General features: G+C 41.6%; 1 protein-coding gene across 1 annotated transcript in view; it reads left to right on the forward strand.

Annotated features, from left to right (window-relative positions):
* Window positions 1-25,877, forward strand: part of C3_2H2orf80 (chromosome 3_2 C2orf80 homolog) — a 330,996-nt gene that overhangs the window by 68,121 nt on the left and 236,998 nt on the right. The window contains exon 4 of the mRNA XM_085648844.1: window positions 13,714-13,796. Coding sequence (XP_085504970.1) covers window positions 13,714-13,796 — 83 coding nt within the window. The remainder of the gene's footprint in view (window positions 1-13,713; window positions 13,797-25,877) is intronic.

Consider the following 25,877-nt stretch of genomic DNA (forward strand, 5'->3'; position numbering starts at 1 on the left):
ATACCATAGATCTCCTGAAAGCTATTGACAATATAATTGATCCATGGGATCTTAAAATAGTTATCGGTAGTAAGACAGTCATTGATGATTGCTCTGTTTAATGACGTTTCTTCTTTCAACCAAATTGACCGCCACAACAATAATGGCCTTAGGAGAATCAGATCATTTAAAAAAGGGATACCAAGTTCTTTGTGGACTAAATCGTTAGAGACAGATTTGGGTAAATTCAGCAATTTTTTCAAAAAGACATTCTCCTCCACCTGTAAACACCCTGCCGAGGCGAAGCCCCAGATCCCCGCCCCGTAAAGGGCGGTGGAAAGGCATCGTGACTGAAAGATCTTAAGCATGTCACTAATCCGCTTATCCCCAAGTTTAGTGGCAAAAGTAAACACACCGTTAGAGCTTCTAACCATCTTGGCTCTAACACTGGTGTGCTCACTGGCCCAACTACCATTCTTGGAGAAAATGATTCCAAGATAACTAAAGTTATCCACTTGTTTGACCCTGTATTGATCAATATAGTAAGAGTGGGTTTTACTCTTCCCCGGGCCACACCCCATGGTATAAGTTTTAGATTTATTGATCACTAGTTTTCTCGATGAAATAAACTGAGAAAACCTATCCATCAGGCGTTGAAGACCTATCGGGGTCCTGGATAGTAAAACGGCATCATCCGCATAGAGTAAAACCGGAACATAGGTGTCATTAACTTTAGGGGCATCGGCCACTACTGATTGTAAAACAGAGTCCACATCATTGATAAAAAGAGTAAAAAGCAGCGGGGCAAGGACACAACCCTGTCTTATCCCCGCCCAATCCGGAATTTGGTTGTACACTCCCCATTGGTACCATACCGTACGCTAGTACGGAGTTTTTCATAAAGCCGGGCCAAGAAGAAGATAATGCCCTCAGGGGCCCCCATTTCGAGCAGCTTGGCCCAGAGGATAGCATGATCTACTAGATCGAAGGCGCTACTTAAATCTGCAAAGCAGAGATAAATAGAACCCTTCCTGGCCTGGGTATATTTCCCAATCAGAAGTTCTAGATTCAGGCATTGCTCGATCGTCCCACGGCCTTTTCTAAACCCATACTGGGAATTTACCAGGATGCCATTATTTTCTGCCCATTCTTCTAATCTAACTAAGAGTACCCTACTCATTATCTTAACAGAGGAATCCAGCAGGGAAATGGGACGATAGTTCTTCACCTCCCCCCGATCACCTTTCTTAAAGATAGGTATTATAATTGATTCCTCCCAGCTTGGGGGTACCCCACAGCAAACTGCAGCGTTAAAAACTTTAGTCAGCATAGGACCCCATACCTCTGGCACTAGCTTGTAAACATCGATAGGGACCCCATCGGGGCCTTGTGCCTTTCCTCCTTTGCTGGCAGCAATACTGTCAAAGACCTCCTTCGTACTAATATCCAGGGGCACGATAGGCCAACAGTCATTTTGGTTAGCCGAAACATTGTCTGAATCGAAGATGGTTGAAAAATGGGAGATCCATGAGTCCATACTGACCATAGAGGTTAGTTCCGGAACCTTCACATCTTTTAAAAAGGGGCAATTGACCGTGGCCCAAAATAAAGTACAATCTTTCTGTTCAGCGGCCTGTGTCAATTTGTCCCAGGCCTCGTGTTGTAATTCTAGCTTCCTGCGCTGGACTGTATTTTTATAGTTAAATCTTAGCTGAGACACCTGGTCCCTGATTCTTGGTTTTAAAGCAAGCGCATCTTTAAGCTCTTTCAGAGCACGGGTGCAGGCATGATCAAACCATCCCTTGTGTTCTTTAGACTTAAACTCAGTTGATTTAGTAAATTTTAGTTCTATGATGGAGTTAATACTGATAAAATGTTGAACAGAATCGGCATTGACATCAGCCTGCTCAAGGATCGCAACAATGTCCGAGAGGCAGCTATAAATAATGGAATTTGATGTCATAACCGCTTTGTCACCATTCCATCTTAACCTTGTACCATTGGGTCTATGTGGTTCGATATTATGTATGATCCCTGATATGGGTACGGGTTTCGTATTCCACCAAACAAACTCTACAACAATACAGTTATGGTCGCTAAGCATGATGTCCACAACCTTTGGTGTATAACTCCAAGGGACAAGACTAGACGATAAACTAATAAAATCAATAACAGTATTTGCTCCCCTCCCGGTAAATGTCGGGATACTTTCCCCTTGATCATTCTTTTCGGTGACCAATATTTCCATATCAAGGGCCGCTAGGAGATGGTTCAAGGAATCTCCATACTTATTGTGAGGAAAATGAACGTCCACATCCCCAAACCGGTTAGTGAACCCACACAAACTTTGATTAGAGAGGGGACAGACTGCAGTGTTAAAATCCCCCGCCAAAATAAATTCAAAAACAACATTAGAGCCATCGATGATATCATCAAGTGCATTTCTCACCATCTACCACCATGTGCCTAGTGTTGTCAAAAATATTATTATAAAAATTAATAAGAAGAATATTTCTACCTTCCTTCTCACATAACCATAAAATCTGTGAGTGGGCCCCCACAACAATATGTTTTTTAACTGTGATAGGGATTTTAATGGAGATCAGGACTAAAAGCCCTCCCTTTGCTCTACCAGAATTAGATGCAATGGCAGGTGACTGATAGGAAACAAACCCATTGTATCCCAGGAATTTTTTGCACCATGTTTCTTGGAAACAGCAAATATCAAAAAGATTAACAAATTCAGACCACCCCAGGCTATCTTCTTTAGAAGCTAAGCCTGCAACATTCCAGCTGACAAGGAAGCTACCCATAGACCCAGAGGGAGATTCAATACCTTTAACCTGGGGAGATGTACTGAGACTCCAGCTATGATTAGCTGTAGCGGGGACAGATCCTTTTGCCCCCTCGGCATCAACTTCAATACTAGTTGATGGACAAAAGTCCGGAGGAATATTCACATAACCTGGTGGCCCGGAAGTGAATCTCTCAGACACTGCATCACAGGATACTACCCCATCTTCGAAATACTCCTCATCAGGAACCAGTCAGTCATTACAATCCAACCCGCTCAAGCATTGATACCGATAGAAAGTAGCCACCTCGAACCCGCTTGGCACATATTGGGTACTACCACCACCCCCTTTCAGAACATTAGGTGGTTTATTAATAACATGTTGGTAAAAAAACCCCAGCGGTTTGGGTAAAATTCTCTGGTCGTTCAAGGGTCGCGATGTGGCTCTAAGCAAAGTTGTTGTAGCTAATATTGGATTGTCAAAATTGATGATCACACAGTCCCCATTAATACTTTTGGGAGAATTCCCTATCCAATTAACTCTAGTCGTAGATATGATATGGTCAGACTGTGCTACTGGATAACCACACTCTCTATTGAGCCAGGCCACTGTTTTATTTTTAAGGGATTCGTGAGATTCTGGATTATTACGAGACCCGGTGTCCAAAGGTGGAGGGACATTGGTAAGCACCAGCACATATGGCGCACATTCCGGAGGTAAGTTTGGTGTAGAGTAGCCATTACTATTAGGTTTAGGAATGATAATCCCTGGTTTGTCCACTATCATAGATTTTAATGAAGAACTTTGGCCCATCGTAAAATTAGATACGTCTACGGTATTAGGACATAATCCCCCGTTGGGGAATTTAGAAGTATTTGGCTCAAAAACCTTGGCCTTTAACGGATCCTCAATGGAATCCTTTGTTCCTGTATGTGTTTTTAAAAGACCACCCAGCCTCTTGATTTCCTCAGAAAGGGTATCAAGTCTATCCATAAGAGGCGTGATAAAGTTATCAAGCTTCTTATCAATAATACTAATCAGAAATTCCAACTGCTTAGGGTCAAGTTTAATTTGGGTATTATTGGTTTCTAAACATGTGTCGCTGATAACACTTTTAGTGGGGGGGTCCGAACTAATTTTATTTTGATGTTTCCCAACCCGTTTTGCGATGGTTGACCTCGCACCTCCCTTCCCTGATCTTAATACTCTCTGCGTTCTCGGGGCCGGAGAGCGTGGAGCTATTGGTGCTAAAGGCAAATCTGTCACGGTCAGGATAGGGTCTGGTACTGCATTATTTACCGTTATAGGGGGAGTAAGGCCTTCATTATTATCGCTACCAACCCCTAATAAGGAGGGGAATGAAGTGGGCGAATTGGGGGAGATAAGAGGGGGAGCCGATGAACACCCCCGACCCAAAGAAAGTCGGCGCTCTTTGTTAATTTTGTCGACTACTTTCACAAGGTAGTTGTCAAGGGTGGCTATGTTGGCACGTCCATTATCTTTGTTAACTGTAGACATGGTTGGCTCACAGAAAATACGACACAAATCAATATGAAATATACAACTAAAACGCCTTATGCAAAATCAATCATGAATCCTCAATGAAAGTTAAAAGATTAATACAGCCTGCATTCCAAATACAACCTGGTAAATGCAGACACAATAAGCCTAGGTGTAAATTGCCATAAACATCTCAAAGGGGCAATGAGACAGAGTTTAACTCAGCCCAGCCTCGGCCAGCCCCGGACGGCCACAGACGGTCCCGCCCTTGTCCCGGGGTTCTCCCGGCGCCGCCCGCGCGCGTCCCGCGACGCGGAGGGAGCCTCTCCTTTTTGTGCGCCTCCGGGCGCGAAGGTAGGCGGAAGTCAGGTGGTGGTGGCGCTAAGCCTGCTGGGAGCTGTAGTCTCCCCCGACTGCGGCCGTGAACTCCGTCGGCGGCAGGGGAGACCGACAGCGTGTGCTTCCCAGTGAATGCTGCCAAGATTCAGGTAGGTGTTGGTGTCAGCGCCCGTCTCCGCTCGAAAGTGCCCCCGCTCCACCGAGGGAGCCTCTCCTTTTTGTGCGCCTCCGGGCGCGAAGGTAGGCGGAAGTCAGGTGGTGGTGGCGCTAAGCCTGCTGGGAGCTGTAGTCTCCCCCGACTGCGGCCGTGAACTCCGTCGGCGGCAGGGGAGACCGACAGCGTGTGCTTCCCAGTGAATGCTGCCAAGATTCAGGTAGGTGTTGGTGTCAGCGCCCGTCTCCGCTCGAAAGTGCCCCCGCTCCACCGAGGGAGCCTCTCCTTTTTGTGCGCCTCCGGGCGCAAAGGTAGGCGGAAGTCAGGTGGTGGTGGCGCTAAGCCTGCTGGGAGCTGTAGTCTCCCCCGACTGCGGCCGTGAACTCCGTCGGCGGCAGGGGAGACCGACAGCGTGTGCTTCCCAGTGAATGCTGCCAAGATTCAGGTAGGTGTTGGTGTCAGCGCCCGTCTCCGCTCGAAAGTGCCCCCGCTCCACCGAGGGAGCCTCTCCTTTTTGTGCGCCTCCGGGCGCGAAGGTAGGCGGAAGTCAGGTGGTGGTGGCGCTAAGCCTGCTGGGAGCTGTAGTCTCCCCCGACTGCGGCCGTGAACTCCGTCGGCGGCAGGGGAGACCGACAGCTTGTGCTTCCCAGTGAATGCTGCCAAGATTCAGGTAGGTGTTGGTGTCAGCGCCCGTCTCCGCTCGAAAGTAAATAAAGCAGTATTCTACATATAGGTTCGGAAGTCCAAGTGTGCTGAGCAGCATTGAGGTAGTCCGTGAGTCCTGGGATAACCTCATAGAGTGCACGTTGTCTTGGGGTTGAACTACTTGGGGGGAGGAGCAGTTAGGGGTCAAATAGCAGGAAGGAGGTAAGTCTTAGAGCTACAGTGTCTGGGAGAGACGACGAGCAGGGATTTGCATTTAGATGGCGGCTATCCATTCGTAAGGGAGCGGTTGAGGAAAAGGACTTTAAGGTGTTTTTTGAATTTTGTGAAGGATGAGATTGTCCTGACACCGACTGGGATGGCGTTCCAGATTTTGGGTACGTTTCCGGTGAAGGACTGTGCGGCAGTTTTTTGTTTGCGTGTATTCATAGGGATGAGTAGTAGGGTGCTGGAGCTCCTGAGGTTCCTTGTCTGACCAGCCCTTTTGAGTTTAGCAGCCAAATACTCAGGTTTTCCTGTGTGTAGGGCTTTGTGTGTGAGGCAGGCAGTTCTAAAACTGGCACGCAGTTCGATTGGGTGCCATTTTAGTTCTCTGAGTGCTGGTAAGATGTGGTCGTATTTCCTGATTCCAGTGACCATTCTAGCTGCTGTGTTGAGAGTAGTTTTGAGGGGAGCTAGGTGAGATTTTGTTGTACCAGTGAGGGTGGCATTCCCGTAGTCGAGTCTGGATAGCACCAGTGATTGGGTGGCTTGTTTGAGGTCGTTGGTTGGGATGAATCGTTTTATATTGTTTAAGTAGCTTCAGGTTGAGGAAGGCAGTCTTTGCGGAGTTCTTGATGTGTTTGGCCATGTCGAGTTTTGAGTCTAGGGTGATTCCTAATGATTTAACGGAGTGGGTCAGAATGTGATTGCTGTTAAGAGCATCCAAAGTTTTTAGCCATTCTGAAATGTGAGGTTTCTCTTCTTTGTTGGAGATGAGGAGTATTTCGGTTTTGTCTTGTTTGAGTTTTAAGTGGTTAAGCGACAGCCAATGTTGGATTTCTTTTAGAGTGACATTTAGTCTGTGAATGTCATCAATGGAGGAGGTTTCTAGATAGATCTGGGTGTCATCTGCATAGAGGTGCAAAGGGATGTTAGCATTTGTGAGTAGGGTGGTGAGCGGTTCCATGTATATGTTGAACAGTTGAGGTAAGAGTACTGAACCTTGGGGGACGCCCCTGTTGACGGGGTGTAGGTCGGAGGTAAAGATTTTTATTTGTATCCTTTGTGAGCGGCTGTGTAAGAAGAACCAGCATAGGACCACCTCATCAGCTCCTACCCTTTCTTGTATAGCCTTGATGAGAAGTTGGTGATCAACCGTGTCAAAGGCTGCCGATAGTTCTAGGAGAATGAGGAGGCAACATTGGTTGGTATCGAGGGATTTGTGGATGTCGTCTGTGATGTTAAGGATCGCGGTCTCGGTGCTATTGCCTTTTCTGAAACCTGATTGGTGAGGGTCAAGAAGGTTGATGCTATCCATGTGCTGAGTCAGTTGTTGGAGGACGCATTATTCAAGGATTTTTGATAGGAGGGGGAGATAGTCTTTCTGTAGCTCTTAGTTGTCTTCTTTCGTTGTTAATGTCTGTGTTGAACCAAGATCTGGATGGGATGTTCCTGTTTTTTTAGTTTCAAGGGGGCTACTTGATCTAGAATGGATGTCGTGTTTGTGTTGTAGTGGGAGGTGAGTTCTGTTGTGGATAGATCATCCGTGGAGGCAGTGAGGAGAGAGTTAACCCTTCCCTCTAGGTTGTTAATCTGAGTGAAATTTCTGGTCCATTTCGGAAGTTCTTGGGTGGGGGGTTTGAGTTTGATTGGCTGAGTGAGGTAGAAAAGGATTAAGTGGTGGTCGAACCAGTCCACAGGCAGGGTGCGGTCTATCATGACAGTGTCGTACTGGGCGATAATGGTGTCTATGATTGCTCCTTTGTTGTGGGTTTCCTCTAAGCAGTGTTGGGTAAGGTTGATGCTGTGAAGCAGCTCCTTCAGGTTCTGGATTAGCAGGTTGTTTTCTTCATTCCAGTGTAGATTGAGGTCGCCCAGAATAAGGTTGTTCATGTCTCGGAGAGGGCAGTGGGGCAATCAGGTCAGACAGGTATTCAGTGAATGTGGTGGTGTTGCCTGGGGGGTGGTAAATAGGATGGCAGATAAGTGTTTTGTTGTTGCTAGTGTTGATGTTGGCGGTTAGGCACTCGAAGGTGTTGTACTTGAAGGAGTCTGTTTCCGTCGCAGAAATATTGTTTTTGTGGATGATTGCTATGCCTCCACCTCTTTGATCTTTTCTATCTTTGTTGGTTATCACAAAGCCAGGGGGGGCAAGAGTATCCATGAGTGGGGATGAGGAAGCCATGTCTCGGTGATGAATGCTATGTCTATGTCGTGGGTGAGGATGGATTCCGCTAGCTCTGTGGCATGCCTTGTGGCGGATCTGCAGTTTATGAGCATGCAGTTTGTGGGGGACGTCTCTGTTGTGGGTTTTTTCGTTCGTGGGGCCGTGGAGATGATAGTGCGTGTGGCCGGGGGTCTAGAGAATTTCGGAGGGGCCTGTTCTCTTCCCAGTCCAATTATCACCTGTATTTTGGATTGGACGGTGGCATTAATAGGATTGTTGTACGAGGAAGCGAGAGCTGCCACTTCACTCATAGACGTTTCATCTCTAGTTCTTTTTGATCTCTGTGTCTGATTAGAGAGGGGGTAGAGATCCCTTTGGGGTGGGGAGTCTTGGAAAGCCTCTGTTGAGAGAGATAGGGGAAGGAAGGGAAATGATGTGGCTTTAGGGGTGCGGCGAGGTTGGTAAGGATTTCACTAAGGCCCTGGATTATGGTTGTAATCTGGTTTTCAAACATGGTGAGCCGCTGCCCAGTCTCTATGTCGGTGTGGGTGTTCTGGGCGGGAGAGATAAACCTGGGGGGGAGAGCCTAACGTTGTTAAGTTGCCCTTTTGTGAGTGAGCTGTCCGTGTGGGAACTAGGCGGGGTCATGCGTGTGGGGAGGCGGGGGCCATGTTGGGGCGTCAGTGTTAAATTGCATGAGGGGCTGGGGAGGGGGTTGGGAATCACCTACTGTTTGTAGAGGTCATTCGAAGTGGGTTGGGAGGGATGGAGGGCGGAGGTCGGGTGAGTGTGGTTGCCGGAAGGGGGTAGAGGGGCCTTGTTCTCTCTGCTAGTGTTGGGGGTGGTGTCTCGTGGCGGGAGGCAGGTGTTATTACTAGGGTGCCCTGGAATGATGGGTGAGTTCTGTTGGCGGCTTCTTCAGGAAGAGGAGGATGGGTGGGCAGGGGAGGAGTGCGTAGGAGGGGGAAGTCCGGAGGGATGGGAAGAGAGTGTCAAAGGTTTCTAGATTGTCATTCTTGGCTTGTATCAGGACTGTGCCATTGGAGTAGATCGTCGCAGTGGTATTTTCATTTCGCCTAGTGTGGTTAGTGGCTGAGAAAGTCAGTTTGCAGCTATGGGGAGTGTTAGTCATTTTGGAGCTATTGAGTTGCGATCTGAGGATGGAGTTCCATGTTTCGGGTCTTTCAGTGTTGAAGATGAGATCCAGTTTTACTTGTCCTTTGGAGGCGCAGTGGTAGATGTCCGTGAATAGTGATTCAGGATGTTGTCTGATCAGTTTTTGTTTAAAGTTTTTTTTCGCTTTGGGTGAGAGGTTGGGGGGAAACTGATCGAGAAGGAGTTCAGGCCCTGCGGTTTTAAGTGGTTCCCAGAGGCGGGGTTGGAGTAGGCTGACGTGGCAGATGGCATAGTGACTAGGTGGGACGGGGGTCAGGCCCCCTATAAGGAAGGGTGGGCTAGAGTTTCCAGAGCCGTCCTTAGAGGGGAAAGTGCGAGTGGTAGAGAGATTTCGTGCTGTTGCCCTAGGGCTGGTCGTTGACTCTCCGAAGCATAAGGCTGAGGGTGACACCTTGGAGGTCCTTTGTGGGTCTAGTTAGTGTCCGCTGTTATTCGCTATCCCTCTGGGCTGTAGGGAAGTCCCAAAATCTTTCAACCATGGTGTTTGTTGGTTTGTGAAGGAGACTCAGATTGTATATTATGCTTGTTGGTTGTGGTGGGTCTTCATTGATAGCCGGATGTGTTTTCTGGGGAAGCTACCACGGCTGTCCCGGCCTCCGTTGTAGTTCCTCACTGACCTTTTATTAGGGACTGTGTGGTGCTGTGAGTGATCATTGGTGCACTTATAGAAGCTTCTTTGTTTGTATGCCGTAATTGCTTTGGCTTGTCACTCACTGTCTATTCAAATTGATCTAGCCTCTCTAGTTGCATTTGCTGGGTCCTGTATATGCTACCTCTGATATTTGACAGAAAGGGCCAGGGGCAGATACTGCGAGTGAGCCCACAAGTCTGATGTAGGGACTTTCAGTGGAGGACAATGCTCCGGAGACTTTCAGGCGGGTGCTGCTGCCTTGTAATTCATGGAGCGTTTTCACCGGGTGCCATTTTAAAGTCAGGCACCCAGCTTTAACAGCTCCTTTCCGCCCCAGTGCTCCTCGTTGCCGTGGTCGTAGCGGCACCGGGATCTCAGGCCCGCGTAACACTGGCAGCATTATAGCTTTGGGGGCCGGTGTCTTTTTTTTCATAAATCACTGATTCATAGTTCTCTCTCAGCGGCTCACAAGGAGAGTTCCCCATACCCCAGTAGCATGCAGTGCCGCCGCGGGGGAACGTCAGGCCGCACCGGGCTTGCGGTAGAGCTTTCAGCTGTCTCGGTGTCAATCCCAATATGGCGGCCACAACACTCGTCCTGAACGGGCACTGTGAAAAACAACTCACCCAGCTGCTGGCCACGGGGTGCTAATCGGTCGCCACAGTAGCCCCCCGCCATTAACAATGCGAGGAGGACTCCAGACACGTGTAGGATGGCCCAAAGGGGACGCCAGTTCACTCATCGTCCCAGGTCCGTGCGACAAGATGGTGGCCGCAGAGGAAGCCTCCAGTCTTCATTGCTGGGACGATCTCTACAGGACTCAAAGATGCTCAGAAAATCGATCAGGCGGCTCATGGATCCGTCTGGTGAGTGTCACGGCATTATTAGCAATAATATCCGGCCCCGGTGCCAAGAAAATATGCTGAGAAAGGCAGCCGCGGGCTGGAGCTCCACGGGCGCACATCTCACCCCTCCTCCTCCTTTGACTCAATATACTGTTTTACTCAGTATACAATGACTGAGAATATACTGTTATGTCTGTCAGACTCTTCTGATCGCAGGAATATATGGTGTTTGTTTGTTCCCCAAAAACATTGAATACCCTGAGCCATCAGCTGACCTGCAATTTAGCCATGCACTAATTCATATGGTAAAATGTTTTAAATGAAAAACAGAAATAAAGGAAAAGAGTGTATTTTGAAATGTGCCCAAGATTTTGAGGTTAGGAACAGTTGTTATTTGGACAAATCTGAATTTGGGGATAGTTAAAATATCGTGAACCAAAGATCATTTTGCAAAATGTGTTCTTCCTTGCAAATTGGCTTACATTTTAAAAGCCACAAATGGAGAGAAAATTGGTTGGTAAGAAAAAGTGTTCCCACACTTCTCTCAATAAAAATGGTACCACACTTGTGTGAATGGGCCTATCACGCATGACAAGGAAGGTCCTAAAATGCAATGTGGACACATCAAGATTTTCCTTTGAATTTCAGTCTTTCTGGGAATGTGGGTAGCTTTGGTATTTGACCCAAGGTAACATACTAGTCCCAGACATTTCCGAAAATGAGACATGGGTAAGTCCAAGGCGGAGGGGCTTTCATAAATCCCACCAGTTCTCCTATCCTTGAATGCCCTGCAACAATCAAGCTTTCTAAAAAAATCACAACTTTTCCTCACCTGTTTGTGAAGAAGAGTTCCATTACCTGCAGGGATTGAAAAACGTCCAATAATTCAGTATTCCTATTCTTCTCCCAAAAAAAGGCACTCCACTTGTTTTTATGGGCCTATAGCCTGCACCAGAAAAGGCCCCAAAATGCAATGCGAAAACAGCAAGATCTTTGCTTTGAAATTCACTCAGTCTGGGAGTGTAGTTTGCAGCGGTAATTGGGCCTGGAGATGGCTGTTACCCAGGGAAACCTACCAATCCCCAACATTTCTGAAAACTATACACATGGGCAAGTACTGACTGGTGTGGCTTGCATGAATCCCACTATGATTCCTTATTTACAATGCCCTGCAAACATCATACTTTGTATAAAATCATGGACTTCCTTCGAAAAGGTGAGGAGGACGTTTCAGTGTCTGCAAAGATTGACAGAAGTACAAGCACCAAGCATTACCACACTTCTCCCTATAAGTACCGTACCACACCTGTGTTTGTAGCCTTATTGCCTGCAACATGAACTGATAAAAACTTGGGATAGTGGGAAGACTATGATATGGTCTTCACATGGTTACAGTTTTATTTTGTTGCTATGACTGGCATTAGGTCCATTGACACACGAGGGGCAGTATTTCAATCACCCAATTGCTGAAAGTGATCGACTTTTCTGCCACATAAATATGGTAAAAATTGAGTTTTTTAATCTTAGTTTGACGTTCGCAGAGCGTTCTCTGTAAGAAAATGTGTGGGGATCCACGTACGCAACATCAACTGGATTCCTATGGGTTACTAGGTTTCAGAAATGCCCAGGGTTGGTAGAGTTCCTTGGGTGGCATTCGATCTCGGGCCAAAGTTTTGCAGTCATTCTTCATGGAAAGAGAGGAAAGTGGCTGTGTTAGATATATTTTAATGTTTTCAGGGTATTTTGGGTCAGAAAACATGCTGGGATCCACACCATCCTGAATTCCTGCGGGTCTTTAGGTTTCAGATATGCCCATTTTTGGTAGGCTTTCCTGGTTGCCGGCTGACTTGAGCATCACATCCTCCGCATTTTGGGCCTGATGTATATAAACTAGGAATAGGGATTTCCAAATAGCGATTCCATCCGAATCACTATTTGTAAATTGCTATTCCTTATGTATGAAACATTTTGTTTCAGAATTGCCATTCTTAGTGGGTATCAAATCAATCTACCTATTGAATATTAATAAGGTAGGTCGCCGTTTGCGACCCAATAGGAATCGCAGCCATCACAAGGATGGTGGCCTGATGAGGTCAGCAGTACACCTTGTCTGTTATTGCGTTTTAATAAATGTCTTTTTTTGTTGAAATCCAACACATTTTCCTTAAAGGAAAATGGGATGTATTTCAACAATGAAAAATGAAACGCTTTGTTTCATTTTTTTAAGAGCAGGCAGTGGTCCTGGCTATCACTGCCTGCTCGTAAAAGTTTTTCCAACATCCACAAAGGGAAACTTTGAGTTGATGGTAAAATGTGAATGTTTTGCGACTGCATTTTGATCACAAAACATTTGTACAAGCCAATGCGATTTGGAATTAGGAAGGGACACCCTAGACATGCCTCTTTCAAATACCGAATCACAAAACCCAGCTTGTGATTTGGTAACAAGTTACCTAATCGCAATTTAGACTTAGTACATTCCCAAAAGCATTTTTCTGGCCGCAAACAAGCAGATTCTGCGATTCGTCCTGTTTGTGACCGTAAAAATGCTTCGTACATATGGCTCTAAATGGATTCAATGAACATCAAAGGTTTTCAGCATCTCTTTGTATTCGGCCAATCAGGCTTCTTTTTCCTCTCATTTACCTATGATTCCGATGATTTTAGGGTTTCTCTGAGCAACCGGTTTGAGAGATGATGTTGCAATACTGGCTTATGATTTAATGTAAGAATTGAGGACTAGCCTGCATATGCTATGGAAGCTGAAAATGCCAAGTCTCACTTAAGATAAGGGCACATTCTATCATTTCGAATTGAAGTGTTCCATCACTGCATGTAGGTGGAAATATTCTTCAATAACATCCCTATAATGCATGACTAGGTTTACAAATAAGTAGCATTTCTTTCTGTGAATATTGTGAATATGACAAAAGACAAGTATGTGTAGCTCTCTTGCATAAAACAGCATTTTGGAAGTGTTCAGCATTGAAGTCATTTCTGAATTTCTCAGAATACACCACACTCATTCGAGTCTCAATTTCCTTTCACTCTAAGTGTTACAGGAATAAACTCGAACTGTCATATTTAATCACACAGCAAACATTAATGGCATACCAAAGCTGAAAGGCATGGTAGTAAATGAATATCGATTTTGCTTACCACCTTATTTCTATAGAAAATAGTCTAAAGATTCAAGGACATAACTGGTTGGCCTCTCTTTGAACTATAAGTAAGGCCATATATGGTCTTTTTGTGTTTTTCAGGCTCACTATGACTTGGCTATTGGAGTTGCTTTGCTGTGGCTAAATGATTCCGAAAACCACACTTCTCCAGAAGATGATCAGGGGTGAGTTCAATGTATTTGTATTGAAAGAACCTATGTATTCACAATGATAAGTTAAAGACACTTTCCTGAGCATGGTTAAGTCTGACAGAATTTGCCACATTCTGAATTTCCATGTTTATTCCATGCACAAGAGCAGAGTACCTGGGCACCCTGCCCTGTCTTCACTTTGCAGCCAGGGGCGGCTTTTGGTGCTTCCTACTGGCTAATGAGCTGCAATACCTACCTCACAACCTTTTGCATTAGCTTGGGGTGAAATCTTAGGATATGATCTCACGCATTGCAACAATCATTTTAGTGGGAGAACGCCTATTTCTTTTGCCCGAAAAACAGCATTATTTTACCTCTGTGAGCTTATTTGAAGCCCTATGTTTAACGCACACTGAGCTTTGCTAAATAATTTTTACGGGCATTGCTGGGTTACCTAGTCTTTTTGCGTATTTGCAGAAATGTATAAACATCAATTGTAGTGAGGTAAGATTTTCTGCACTGGCTGTAAATCTGTCAATATGAAGTCTGCCTAGTGCACTTAGGTCAATGTTAGATCCTCAGAAATGCAGCGGCAGCCTGACGAAAATAGCAGCCAGGGGGCCTAGGCGGGGGCCGAGTTAAGAAGGGAGGCTGGTAGTGGGCATGTGTGAAACCCCCTTAGGTGTGTGGCACCTGCCAAAAGCACATAAGCTGAGAGGTATGGTACAATCTCAAGAGGATAACTGGTAGCCCTTTGCTAACGGGTGCTGTATTTTGTGGCATTTATCATACGAGGTACATAAGGTCCCCTGTACGGTACATTACAGGCAGACAGCGTACATGTTTGTTTGTTTTCTTAACTTCAACAAAACACTGAAATTAGCCTTCTTGTCTTATCATGAAAACAAACTAGCTTGTCTTAGTCCTGATAGATCTTTTAGCAGCCTCTTGAGTTTATGAAGCATATAGAAGGCTTAAAAACAAGCATTTGCAATCCATTGAGTCTCGCCTTTGGGACATTCTATGTATTTAGCTATGCAGCACATTAGCCTGGGTGCTGAAACATCGACTGTTCTTTAACATGGAGGGAAAGTAAGCACCAAATTCCGTGACACGCCTGGTATGGGAACACATGGAGAGAAATATTGCCTTTCAGCGGGAAATGGTATAGATCAAAGCTCTGTTTTTAAGATAAAAGCAAGGCCTTTGGTGGTCATATCACTGAAAATACAAGATTTGAAAAAAATATAATTGTCTACGGTTGCTCGTGGAAGACAATTTCTATGGACTGGAATCTAGAGAATGCTAAAGCAATTCTGGTATTTCACTGACCTCTGCTGGTCATTTTCTATCAAGACAGTTAAATAGAGGCAATTGAACAGAAAAAAATTCTCTAAGCGGAAGCAGACAAGTCCTAGGGCTGATCTCCAGAGCCCACAAAGTACATATACATAGAAGTATATACTAAAGTATATACTAAAGTATATATACTAAAGTATATACAAAAGGTCTCGAATGCTCGACCTAACAAAGGGCCACATGTATCAAGCATTTTTGCATTCGCAAATGGGACAATTCTCAGAATTGGCCTGTTTGTGAACGCAAAAAATGCATTTCACATATGTCAAACCCCATTTTGGTAACCTGTTATTTGGAAGGGGGGGTGTTTAGGGTGTCCCTTCCTAATACTGAATCTCAGTGGTATGTATGAATGTTTTGTCACTATGAATGAGGTCGCTAAACATTTGCATTTTATCAGCAACTTCAAGTTGGTGGTAGCCCATTTGCAAATGGAAAGGGGTGCCTAAGGGACCACTTCCCCTCTGTGAATGTATGCAAAAACTTGACTGCTCTCAAAAAATGAAAAGTGAACTATTCATTTTTTTTCTCTAAAAACGACCTGTTTTCCTTTAAGGAAAACGGACTGCATTTAAGACTGCTTTATGTAAAATCAATCACAGACATGGTGGTCTGCTTACCCCAGCAGGCTACCATCTCTGTGATTTAAGGGATTCCTAGGGGATCGCAAATTGCGACCTACCTCATTAATTTTAATGAGGGAGACAATTTGCGACCCCCTACACTATATGAAACTCTTGGAGTTTCATATATTTTTAATAAGAATTCCCAACTGCGATTCGCTGAAAAACGCAATTAGGCAATCGCTATTACAAATGTTAATACATGTGGCCCTAATTTCTTTATTTGTCCACACGGGGATCAAGTTAGGCTAAAATAGAAGCGTTGCAAGATGAATTCCACACGAAATCCATGCTGGTTTTCTGCTGTATGCTTATTACAGCAATAATATAAACGGAGCCCACAGTCAGCGCACCCTCCGCATCGGCCACAGCAGTAACTGCGCTAACCAACACCTAGGGCACCACGGAGCATTACATCCACTTTCAGACATAAGCAATATATATATATATATATATATATATATATATTCAGTGAAAAAACCATAGGTTTCACACACGTTATAGTTAGGAATTAGCATTTAAAAAACCTTGCAAATTCAGTGAAAAAACCATAGGTTTCACACACGTTATAGTTAGCTGGACATTTCACTCGTAAAAAACCAATGAAATTTCCCCGTTATAGTTAGTTAAGCTAACTATAACTCGCGCGCCCGCAATGCACTGCTGATGACGTCACATATTACATCACTCATGACATGGTCAGTGACATCACTCATGACATCACTGATGACATCTCAAATGACATCACTGATGACATCACTGATGACATCATCCAGTGAATGTGTGTTTTTCTGAAAATTAAATATGTTTTATATATCTCAAGGTCGATGGAAGAATAAATGAGTATATAAGTGTCTAAATGGATGATTTGTTTTTGAAAAATTGATTGTATTACTGACTGATTAAGTGTATCTTATTGAATACATGGCTAAGTGAGTAATGTTTAAATGTGTAAATACCTGTATCAGTCTCTCACTTTGTGTATAAGTGGCTGCATGGGTTGGTGAGCAGCAACATGAGTGTCTATATAGTTTATTAGTTGGTTTTTTGAGTATCAGTATGAGTGTCTGAGTGTCTGTATGGTTCAGTGGGGGGTATTACGTAGTGCATAAGTGCATGAATGAGTGACTCACTGTTTGTATGTGTTGAAGACAGCATATGTGCAGGACTGTATGGGTGGAAGAGTGTGTGTATGGGTGTGTTAGTGAGTGAATGGCTGTCTCAATAGTGTCTTTATGAGTAACTACATATGTTTTAAACTAGTATATGTGACTATTGGTGTATATAAGTGAGTGTATGTGAGAGTGAGAGATTGAAAGAGTTCCTGTATGAATAAGTATGTGTTTCTATAAGTGATTGTTTAAAAGACTAAGTATGTGTAAGTTTCCGTAGAAGTAAGTGTGGTGGTGTGTGTATAACTGTATATGCAAATAAATGTATGTTTGATTCTTTATTAGCATGAGTAACTATGTGTGTGAGTAACTCTATGGATGAGAGGCATTGTGTTACAGGATGTATAGGTGTATGAGTACATATGATGTGTGAGTACACGAATGAGTGACTGTACAGGACTGTTGGTGAATAAGTGGATGTTTATGTGGATCTTAGAATTATTGAAGAGGTTGTTGTAATTGGTATTGGTATGTCCATTTTTTTGAAAATTTCAGTCTCTATTTTTGAATGTGTGTATCAAAGGTTATATTAGGGTGAGAGGAGGTCTGCCACTCTATCACATGGATGATGTCATCAGTGATGTCATCAGTGATGTCATTTGAGATGTCATCAGTGATGTCATGAGTGATGTCACTGACCATGTCATGAGTGATGTAATATGTGACATCATCAGCAGTGCATTGTGGGCGCGCGAGTTATAGTTAGCTTAACTAACTATAACGGGGAAATTTCATTGGTTTTTTACGAGTGAAATGTCCAGCTAACTATAACGTGTGTGAAACCTATGGTTTTTTCACTGAATTTGCAAGGTTTTTTAAATGCTAATTCCTAACTATAACGTGTGTGAAACCTATGTTTTTTTCACTGAATTTGCAAGGTTTTTTAAATGCTAATTCCTAACTATAACATGTGTGAAACCTATGGTTTTTTCAGTGAATTTGCAAGGTTTTTTAAATGCTAATTTCTAACTATAACGTGTGTGAAACCCATGTTTTTTTCAGTGAATTTGTATGGTTTTTTAAATGCTAATTCTTAGCTATAACATATGTGATTCCCATATTTTTTTTTATTGATTTTTTATGATTTTTTTATTATAAATTCTTATATTAAATGTGTGTTTTTTTTTAAAAAAAAACAAGTTTTTTTAAAACTTTTTATTCTCTTAAAACACTATGTTTTTTTTCTAAAAAATCTGCAATATTTCAAGTTTTCTCTTTTTTTTTTACCAAACAGGTAAGATATATTAGTATAACTTTGAAAATATATATATATATTTTTTTTTTTAGTGCGCGTACGGTAAGCGTACGGTAAGCGTACGGTTTACGCAATGTCCGTAATTTATCTACTCTGTTTGCGTATAGTTACGCAATTTGCGTAGCCGCGCGTACTGCGCGTGGGGCGCGTAGGCGTGTACGCTACACGCGCACGTTACGCGGAAGTGTTGGGGAGTGACTGTTATGCGCATGCGAGCGAGCGCGTGTCTTTTTTACGTGCATGCGTACTTTTGCCGTAAGCGCACCGTAAGCGCACCGTAAGCGTAACGTACGCGCACGGTGGGTCATGTGATCATGAAACACAACTTTTGATTGGTTGAAACTACTTTCAGTTCTAGAACTCTCCTACACCACACCCATTCCCCTCATTTCTGCTTGTGATCCCTTAGGAGAAGGAGCTGGGTTGTCTTTGTGATACGATGGCAGAACAGCAGAGCTCTTCTGAGAGTGAGGCTAGAGAAGGAGGAAACAAAAGACCTTTCATATGGGAGTATTTTACTTTTCCAGAGGACAAGAAAAAGGTAAATGCACCCTTAGTGACTTGTAAGCTGTGTGGCCGTGTACTTTCAAGAGGGAATCCCAACAAGAAGTATTCCTTCGGGAATCACACCATGTTGAGACACCTTAAAGATGTACACAGAAGGACACATGCTCGACATACTGAAGGTAACCCTTCAGTAAGTCAACCAAGCACATCCACAGCAGCTCAGCTTGGTCCATCATCTGCAGGGCCGAGTCCATCTTCGGCAGGTCAGGTGAGCCCTTCATCTGTGGTGGGAACATCTCCTTTTTCTACTCCTCTGGAAACAAACCATCGGTTTGTGAGGGTTGAAATACGGTGCGCCACTTGTCATGATCTAATTTGTCATAGGGAGACCAGTGTTTCCCTAGTGAACAATAAAATAGATCAGCACATTTGTCGTACCGACTAATATTCCCATTCTTTCTTTCCTCTGTCCCTGCATGAACACAACGGCTCTTGTAAGAGCCAACCTTACCTTTCAACTATTTTTTATATATGTTTTTAAAACTTTTTTTTGATTTTTTTTTTACCGTACGCGTACGGTACGCGTAATTTTTTTTTATTTTTTTTTTAAAAACACTAAAAATCAATTATCACATTACAAGGTCCTTGAGAGACTACAATGAAAAACTGAAAATGTGATTGTGGAGAAGTGGAAAAAAGGGACCATGAAATTTTTGACTTACCATACCCACTCAAAAAAATATTTATTAATTTAAATTTAATTTTAATTGCTTTAAAAATGGTTCTAGTTTTCGAAAATTTTCTATCTCAATCTGAAAAAAAAGAAAAAAGTATTAATATTTAATAAAACATTTTATAATACAGTACACATATTTACATTTTTTTCAAAAAAAAATGTTGCCTTTTTTTTGCTGTTTTCAGAATATATTGCATTTCACTATAAATTGTGAAACCAATTGCATTCATCATTTAACAGCGGGCAAAAAAAAAATTAACAATCTCAAAGATTGTTTTAAAAAAGCCCACAATCTCTTTTTGCATAAACATAACTTTATAGAAATGCATAATATTCTTAAAAAATATCATCTAATATCAATACTTATTTCTTTAAAATACCGTCTGACATTTTTGTTTCAGAAGTATAATCACAAAAATATATCTCAAATAACTCCACAATACATCTGGTTCCATTTCCTTTAGGCCAAATAGTAATTTTAAAATTCTTTTTTGATTAAATTTCCAATGGTAATCCAATAAAAATCTAAAGTTTAAATTGTACAGATCTCACCGATTGTCTGTAACATTTTGGTTTCCGAAAGATTAATTAATAATTAAATAAGTCCACAATAGAATTGTTTACCTTTCCGCATGGCCAAATAGTAATTTTAAAAATCTTTTTTGAATAAATTTCCAATGGCAATCCAATAACATTCCAAAATTTAAATTGTGCAGATGTTACCGATTTTGTCTAAATTTTTGGTTTTCCAAAGTTTCGTTAAAAATTGAAAAAGTCCACATTACAATTGGTTACCTTTCCATTAGGCTAAATGATAATTTGTAAAATCATTTTTTTTTTAAATTCCAATGGTAATCCAATAAAATGGTAAAATTGTTTTGTACAGATGTTGCCAAATCTCTCTAAAATTTAGGTTTCAGGAAGATTAGATAGGAATTTGCTAAATCAAAAGGCAAACGTTGCTTAAAAATCAATTGGGAATCATTACACAGTGTCCAGCCTTTTTCACATTTAAGATAAACTGTGTAATGTCCAGAAGTTACAGTAGGTCCTTCATGGAAAATTATTGCAACTGTTACAAAAGTTTTTCCTGAAATTGATAATTGCTGTCCTGTAAACTTCTTTATTAAAGTATCTAATTTTGAACCATCAGCTTTACAGCGTTGCATCATTAAAATTACATATTGTCCGTATTCCTTTAAAATTAACGTTGAAAACATATCAGATTGACACTCACTGCATTCCATGCAATGATTAGCATCTTTAACTAATTTAGCAAAAGTGACTGTTTTACTTTCTGGCAATGTTAAATAAATAAACCTTTCAGAATCAACATTAGAGCCACATATATTGTAACAGTTTTCACAACTATGTTCCCATTTATGAGAGAGACCAAATAAATTTTCAATGGGAACCCCTTCTTCTTCCAGTACCTGAAGAAAAAACATCAAGATTTCCTGTGCGTCTTGCTGTACATTTTGAGAAAACTGTGTTCGTCCTGAACATACATCTAAAAGTTTTCTAATTTCAGTAGCACTTTCTATTTGAGTTTTATCATTACTCAGCTTTTGAAAAAGGAGACTCAACTCAGAACAGAATCTTTTTCCCTGATTTACTATTATCTGCTCTTGCACACTTTCCAGATAAAATGCAACATTCAGCACTACATTAGCGTAGCAGTTGACACCAGAGCTATTTTCAAAATGACATCCTACAACCTGTTCTTCATTTTCCTTTTTCTTTTTGCTTGCAATTACATCACTCCTCTTTTTTTTCCTCCTCTCTACATCTTCATTACAGATATTCTCATTTCTCCTTTTACGAGAAACTACACGTTTCTCCAACACAGGATACTGACCTAAATGAGGAGCATAGCTTCTTCTTAATCTATTATACTCCTTTACACAATTTGTATCAGCACTAACTTTTGAGTCATCAAAGTCTATCATGAATAAACCTGATAATGTTTTCACTCGTTACAAAGCAACATATGCCATACCTTCTTTGAACACAGTTGAACCAATGTTCACAAATGCACAATCTACAGTCAATCCTTGAGACTTGTGAATAGTTACAGCATATGCTAGAGAAAACGGAAACTGCTTCCTACGTACATATAAGTCTTTCACAAGCATGAAACGAACTGAACAACGACAAATGTCTTTAACTTCTTCTATCTGATCAAATTTTATTTTTAAACATTCAATTCCATCTTTTTTCTGATAATTAATAAAACCCACAACTCTTCCCATAGCTCCATTAACTAAACCTTTTTCAACATCCAAATTTCTCCTTAAAAATACTCTACAGTTCATGCAAACATATAGATTTTTTTCTAATCCAGCTGTTTTGGAAATGTTCTTCTCTAGTGAATCCAATTTATTTTTCAGTGTGCCTGTTAATGTGATAGTAATTCTTCCATCCTCAATTTTGTCCACTGCTTCCAATTTCCTGATATCTTCCTTTTCCAATTTCAAAAGCTCCTCATTGAATATTGAGCATTCACGTAGAGTTGGCATTAAGCAGATGACACTTTTCTTTTCTGCAATGTTCTTGTATATCTTCTCTGCAACTATTTCTTCCTTTGGAAATAAATTATGTAGCAACCAACTCTGTAATGCTTTTGTGCCTGCTTCAGTGAGTAGTCCAATCCTGATATCTTTCAGAATACTTCCATATTCTTCATCGTTTGCTTGCCTCATATTAGTAGTAAGTTCCTTGTACTCAAAGAAGGACCAAATATTTGCATTACCAATGCTTCCCAATGACTTCTTTGTGTCTTCATGTGTCACAGTATTAAACACTGGTTGTCCTTTAACTGGAGTAAGCTGTAGAAGATCTCCAAAAACTATGACATGTTTTCCACCAAATAACACGTCATAGTCTGTCCTTAGAATTTGCTGCATTCTTAAATGCACAAAGGCAAGCATTAAGTTTGATACCATGCTCACCTCATCAATAATGAGAACTTGCATCTTCTTCAATACTCTTGAAACTTCCAAGCATGCTTCTCCAGTTATCTTGTTGTATTGTATTTTGTTCTCATGCTCCACTGGTAACATTAGCAAACGATGTAAGGTGATTCCTTTTATGTTATAGGCTGCTAACCCAGTTGGAGCAGTAACCACACAAGACAAAGTAGAATCCGTTTTTTGCTGTAGGTAGCTTCTGATGACTTTTATTAAGAAACTTTTTCCAGTTCCAGCTTGTCCACTTACATACATCCTGATTGGATGAAATGATGTGCATGAGCACTCTTTTTTTTCATGTTGAAATCCGTGATCAATTTTGCTTCTGATCTCTTCATAAATTTGTTGCTGCTCTTCATTCAGTTGTCTTTCCAAATTTTGTAAGTCTATAAATTCTTCTTGAGCTTGATTCATAGCCGTTTCCACTTCATTCATGGCTATTGATGCTTCATTTTCAACGATTGGTTGTCCTAGGGGATCTTGACTGAGTGTTCCTGAACTTTGGCTGTCCTGAGAACTGTCTCTAGCTACTTCTGCTGCAATTGTAGTTTCCTGTTCAATTTCTTCATTTAACATTTGCAGATAAGTTGAGAATGTACTGCATTGTATGCTGTCTTTGCAAGCATTAAAAGAATCTTCATAGCTTTGAAATTCTCCCAGTAGTTCATCCTCTGTACGCCATGGTTTAAACAGCTGTAAAACAGCCAAGTAGTAAAATTCCTTTTTGTCAGTAGTGTCGCAACTCAGCTTCCTGTGATTTATCAAACTTCCTTTTGTTTGCTTCACCAAACATCCTTCCTCACCAATGACTTTATATTTTCCATTGTTGATGTCTTCTGCGGCTTTCCGTGAATAAATGTAGTTCTGCAGCACTTCATAGAGACACATGTTCTCCAGATGATGACTTCTCTTGGGATAATATGTGTCCAACGTGTTTGATTTCAAAATATCTGTACTTTCTGGGTCATTCTCGGCCAAATATTCAATTTCTCCAACAGATTTCAGTACCCGATTTCTCATTGCTGCAAGGCCTAAACTTGCCCAAATTATTCTTCTTGATTTCGAGTAGAGACTTGCAGAAGATAACCTATCTGAACATTCGTAGGATCCAATTTCTCGATGCGATAACATCTTTAAACTGAAACTGTACAGCTTCTTACTGACAGTCTTCTCGTGAGAAATCTCTTCCCACATTTCTTTCAATTCAGTTTTTTCTGATTTAGTAATGTAAGACGTTACATATCGAGCAACAGCAATGGAATTGTCAGCTACATACTGTATATCCATGTTAGCATTCCACATGGATAAAATGACTGGGTTGTAGTCATTTATATTTTTTGATTCTTCTTTTCTTTTAAGGTTGTAGGTATTCTTAGGTGATTTTCTTGTGATAGTATGTCTCACAGATGACATAAAACTGTTTACTCTTCCATTTGAAAGAACAGGTCTAGGAAATCCAAATCGACATTTAGTGTAGTATTTATCTTTGCTCTTGTATTTCCGTCGACAGTATTTTCCACACCGATAACTTTGGAAACGTAAAACTTGCTCCTTTAACTTTTTCTCTTCTGTGCTTTTTGGTATAGCACATGTTGCATATTCTTCAATGTAAGATAACACTGCTTCATCAGCATCTGTTCCAAACTTTGGGGCATCCTTGATCCACAACAGCATATGAATATGAGGAGCACCTCTTGCCTGGTACTCTTTTCTCCAAAAGAAATCCACTACTTCTCCTAGAGGTGGATTTTTTTTATTGCAGATGAAGGACATCATAGCCTCAAATCTATGATTGAAATATCTGCAAACATTAATCGGATCCAATGAGCACAGTTCTCCTGCTGTCTTGTATTCGATGTTTTTAATGTTTGAATTTGCCTCTCGTAGAAAATCCAGTAAATCATCCCAAGCGTACTCAGCACAGCTTAGGGTAAGGAACCATGTTGGTGTTCCTAAATTCCGTAACATGCATTTTAATTCACCATGGCGTCGGTACCAATATTCATTTGTCCCACGCTGACAAGCCATCAGATTGATCAGTTGTGTTTCCAAATGATCATCTCGGTGCTGCACTTTCTCCATAAAATCCTTAGCAGACACATTTTTTAAATGTACTCCACTTTTTAAAATGTGATTTACTGCATAAGACTGTGCAGACAAGTCGCTTTCAAATAAAAGATGGAACAAATAAGGAATACTTTGTCGAAATCTGGGATCTTCAGCATATAGTCTTGTAGTCCGATACTCAGAAGCTGGAATCTGTTCTGGACGTTCATCGTATCGTCCTCCTTTTCCTTTAGGAAACAGCTGGGGAAAACATCGAGCTTCCAAGCTCTCCTCCCATACACTCACGGGAGTTCCTTTTGCTTTCTTCATCTGAAACAGATCAATATTGTCTCCCATAACTTCTTTTGAATGAAGAGGATGTATGCTAAAATGTTCATAAATTTCTTCTTCCTTTGACTTGTCCACTTTTTCAATTTGTCCAGTTGGTGTTTCTGTGTCTTCTTGTAAATCTTCTTCTTCTTCTTCTTCTATATAAATTGATTCATACCATTTGTTATTCCTTTTCAAATACAAATTTGCTCTTTGTACTTTCCGTACATCTACCAGCTCCTGCCAAATCTTCTTATTCTTTGTAGGTACACCATTAACCAGAATAACTAATGGTTCAGTTTCCAAAGTATCTGCATCAATAGTTTCCATATTTTTTTTCAAATCCAAGGGCAAATACACCACTCTACCTTTTAAACCTCTCAGTAAATCTGAAGGAGGTAATTTACCAGTTTTGGGCTCCATACGTACTATGGTCTGGAACGGATGAACACATTGAATAAGTATAGACTCATAAGTATTTAATTCAGAAAGTTCGGCAGGAATAACATCCAGTTCTAAATTATTATGTACAGCTCTGGTCGGCATTCTATTTTCTTCTAATTTGTTGTAACAGTATTTACAAATACGCTGAACTTCACCCAATTCAAAACAATTTTCAAGAAATATATATGTGGCAAAATCCTTCCACTTATAATTATCTTCATTTTCACTTTTTCTATAGAGATCAACATACCTGGTTTGTTTTCTATAATGAGTTCTGCGGCAACAAATACAAGTAATATTTGGTCTTTCATTAGAGATTTTTTCAAATTTTGTTATGTGATCATTAAATGTCTTACTTACAAATGGTTCTACATTCTCTTCCACTTCTTCCTCATTTACTGTGTCCTTTTCTGCACTGTTTTGTTCAGGACCAAAGTAACAAAACTGAATTTCATCAACAACCTTCTCTACATCTGATACTGACCCACGGAACAGAGCCCTATTCAATTCATCTAACTTTAGTGCTGGACTTTTAGCAAAATACAACCGTCTCACAAACTTTCTCATTTCAGTATGATGAACAGCCAGCATCCTAAAATGATGGAAAACACTATTACACACTTTTCTATATAGACAAGCCAGAGAATGACCCTGCAAACCAGTATTCTCTCTC

Source organism: Triturus cristatus, chromosome 3_2, assembly GCF_964204655.1.
Source record: "Triturus cristatus chromosome 3_2, aTriCri1.1, whole genome shotgun sequence".
NCBI lineage: Eukaryota > Metazoa > Chordata > Amphibia > Caudata > Salamandridae > Triturus > Triturus cristatus.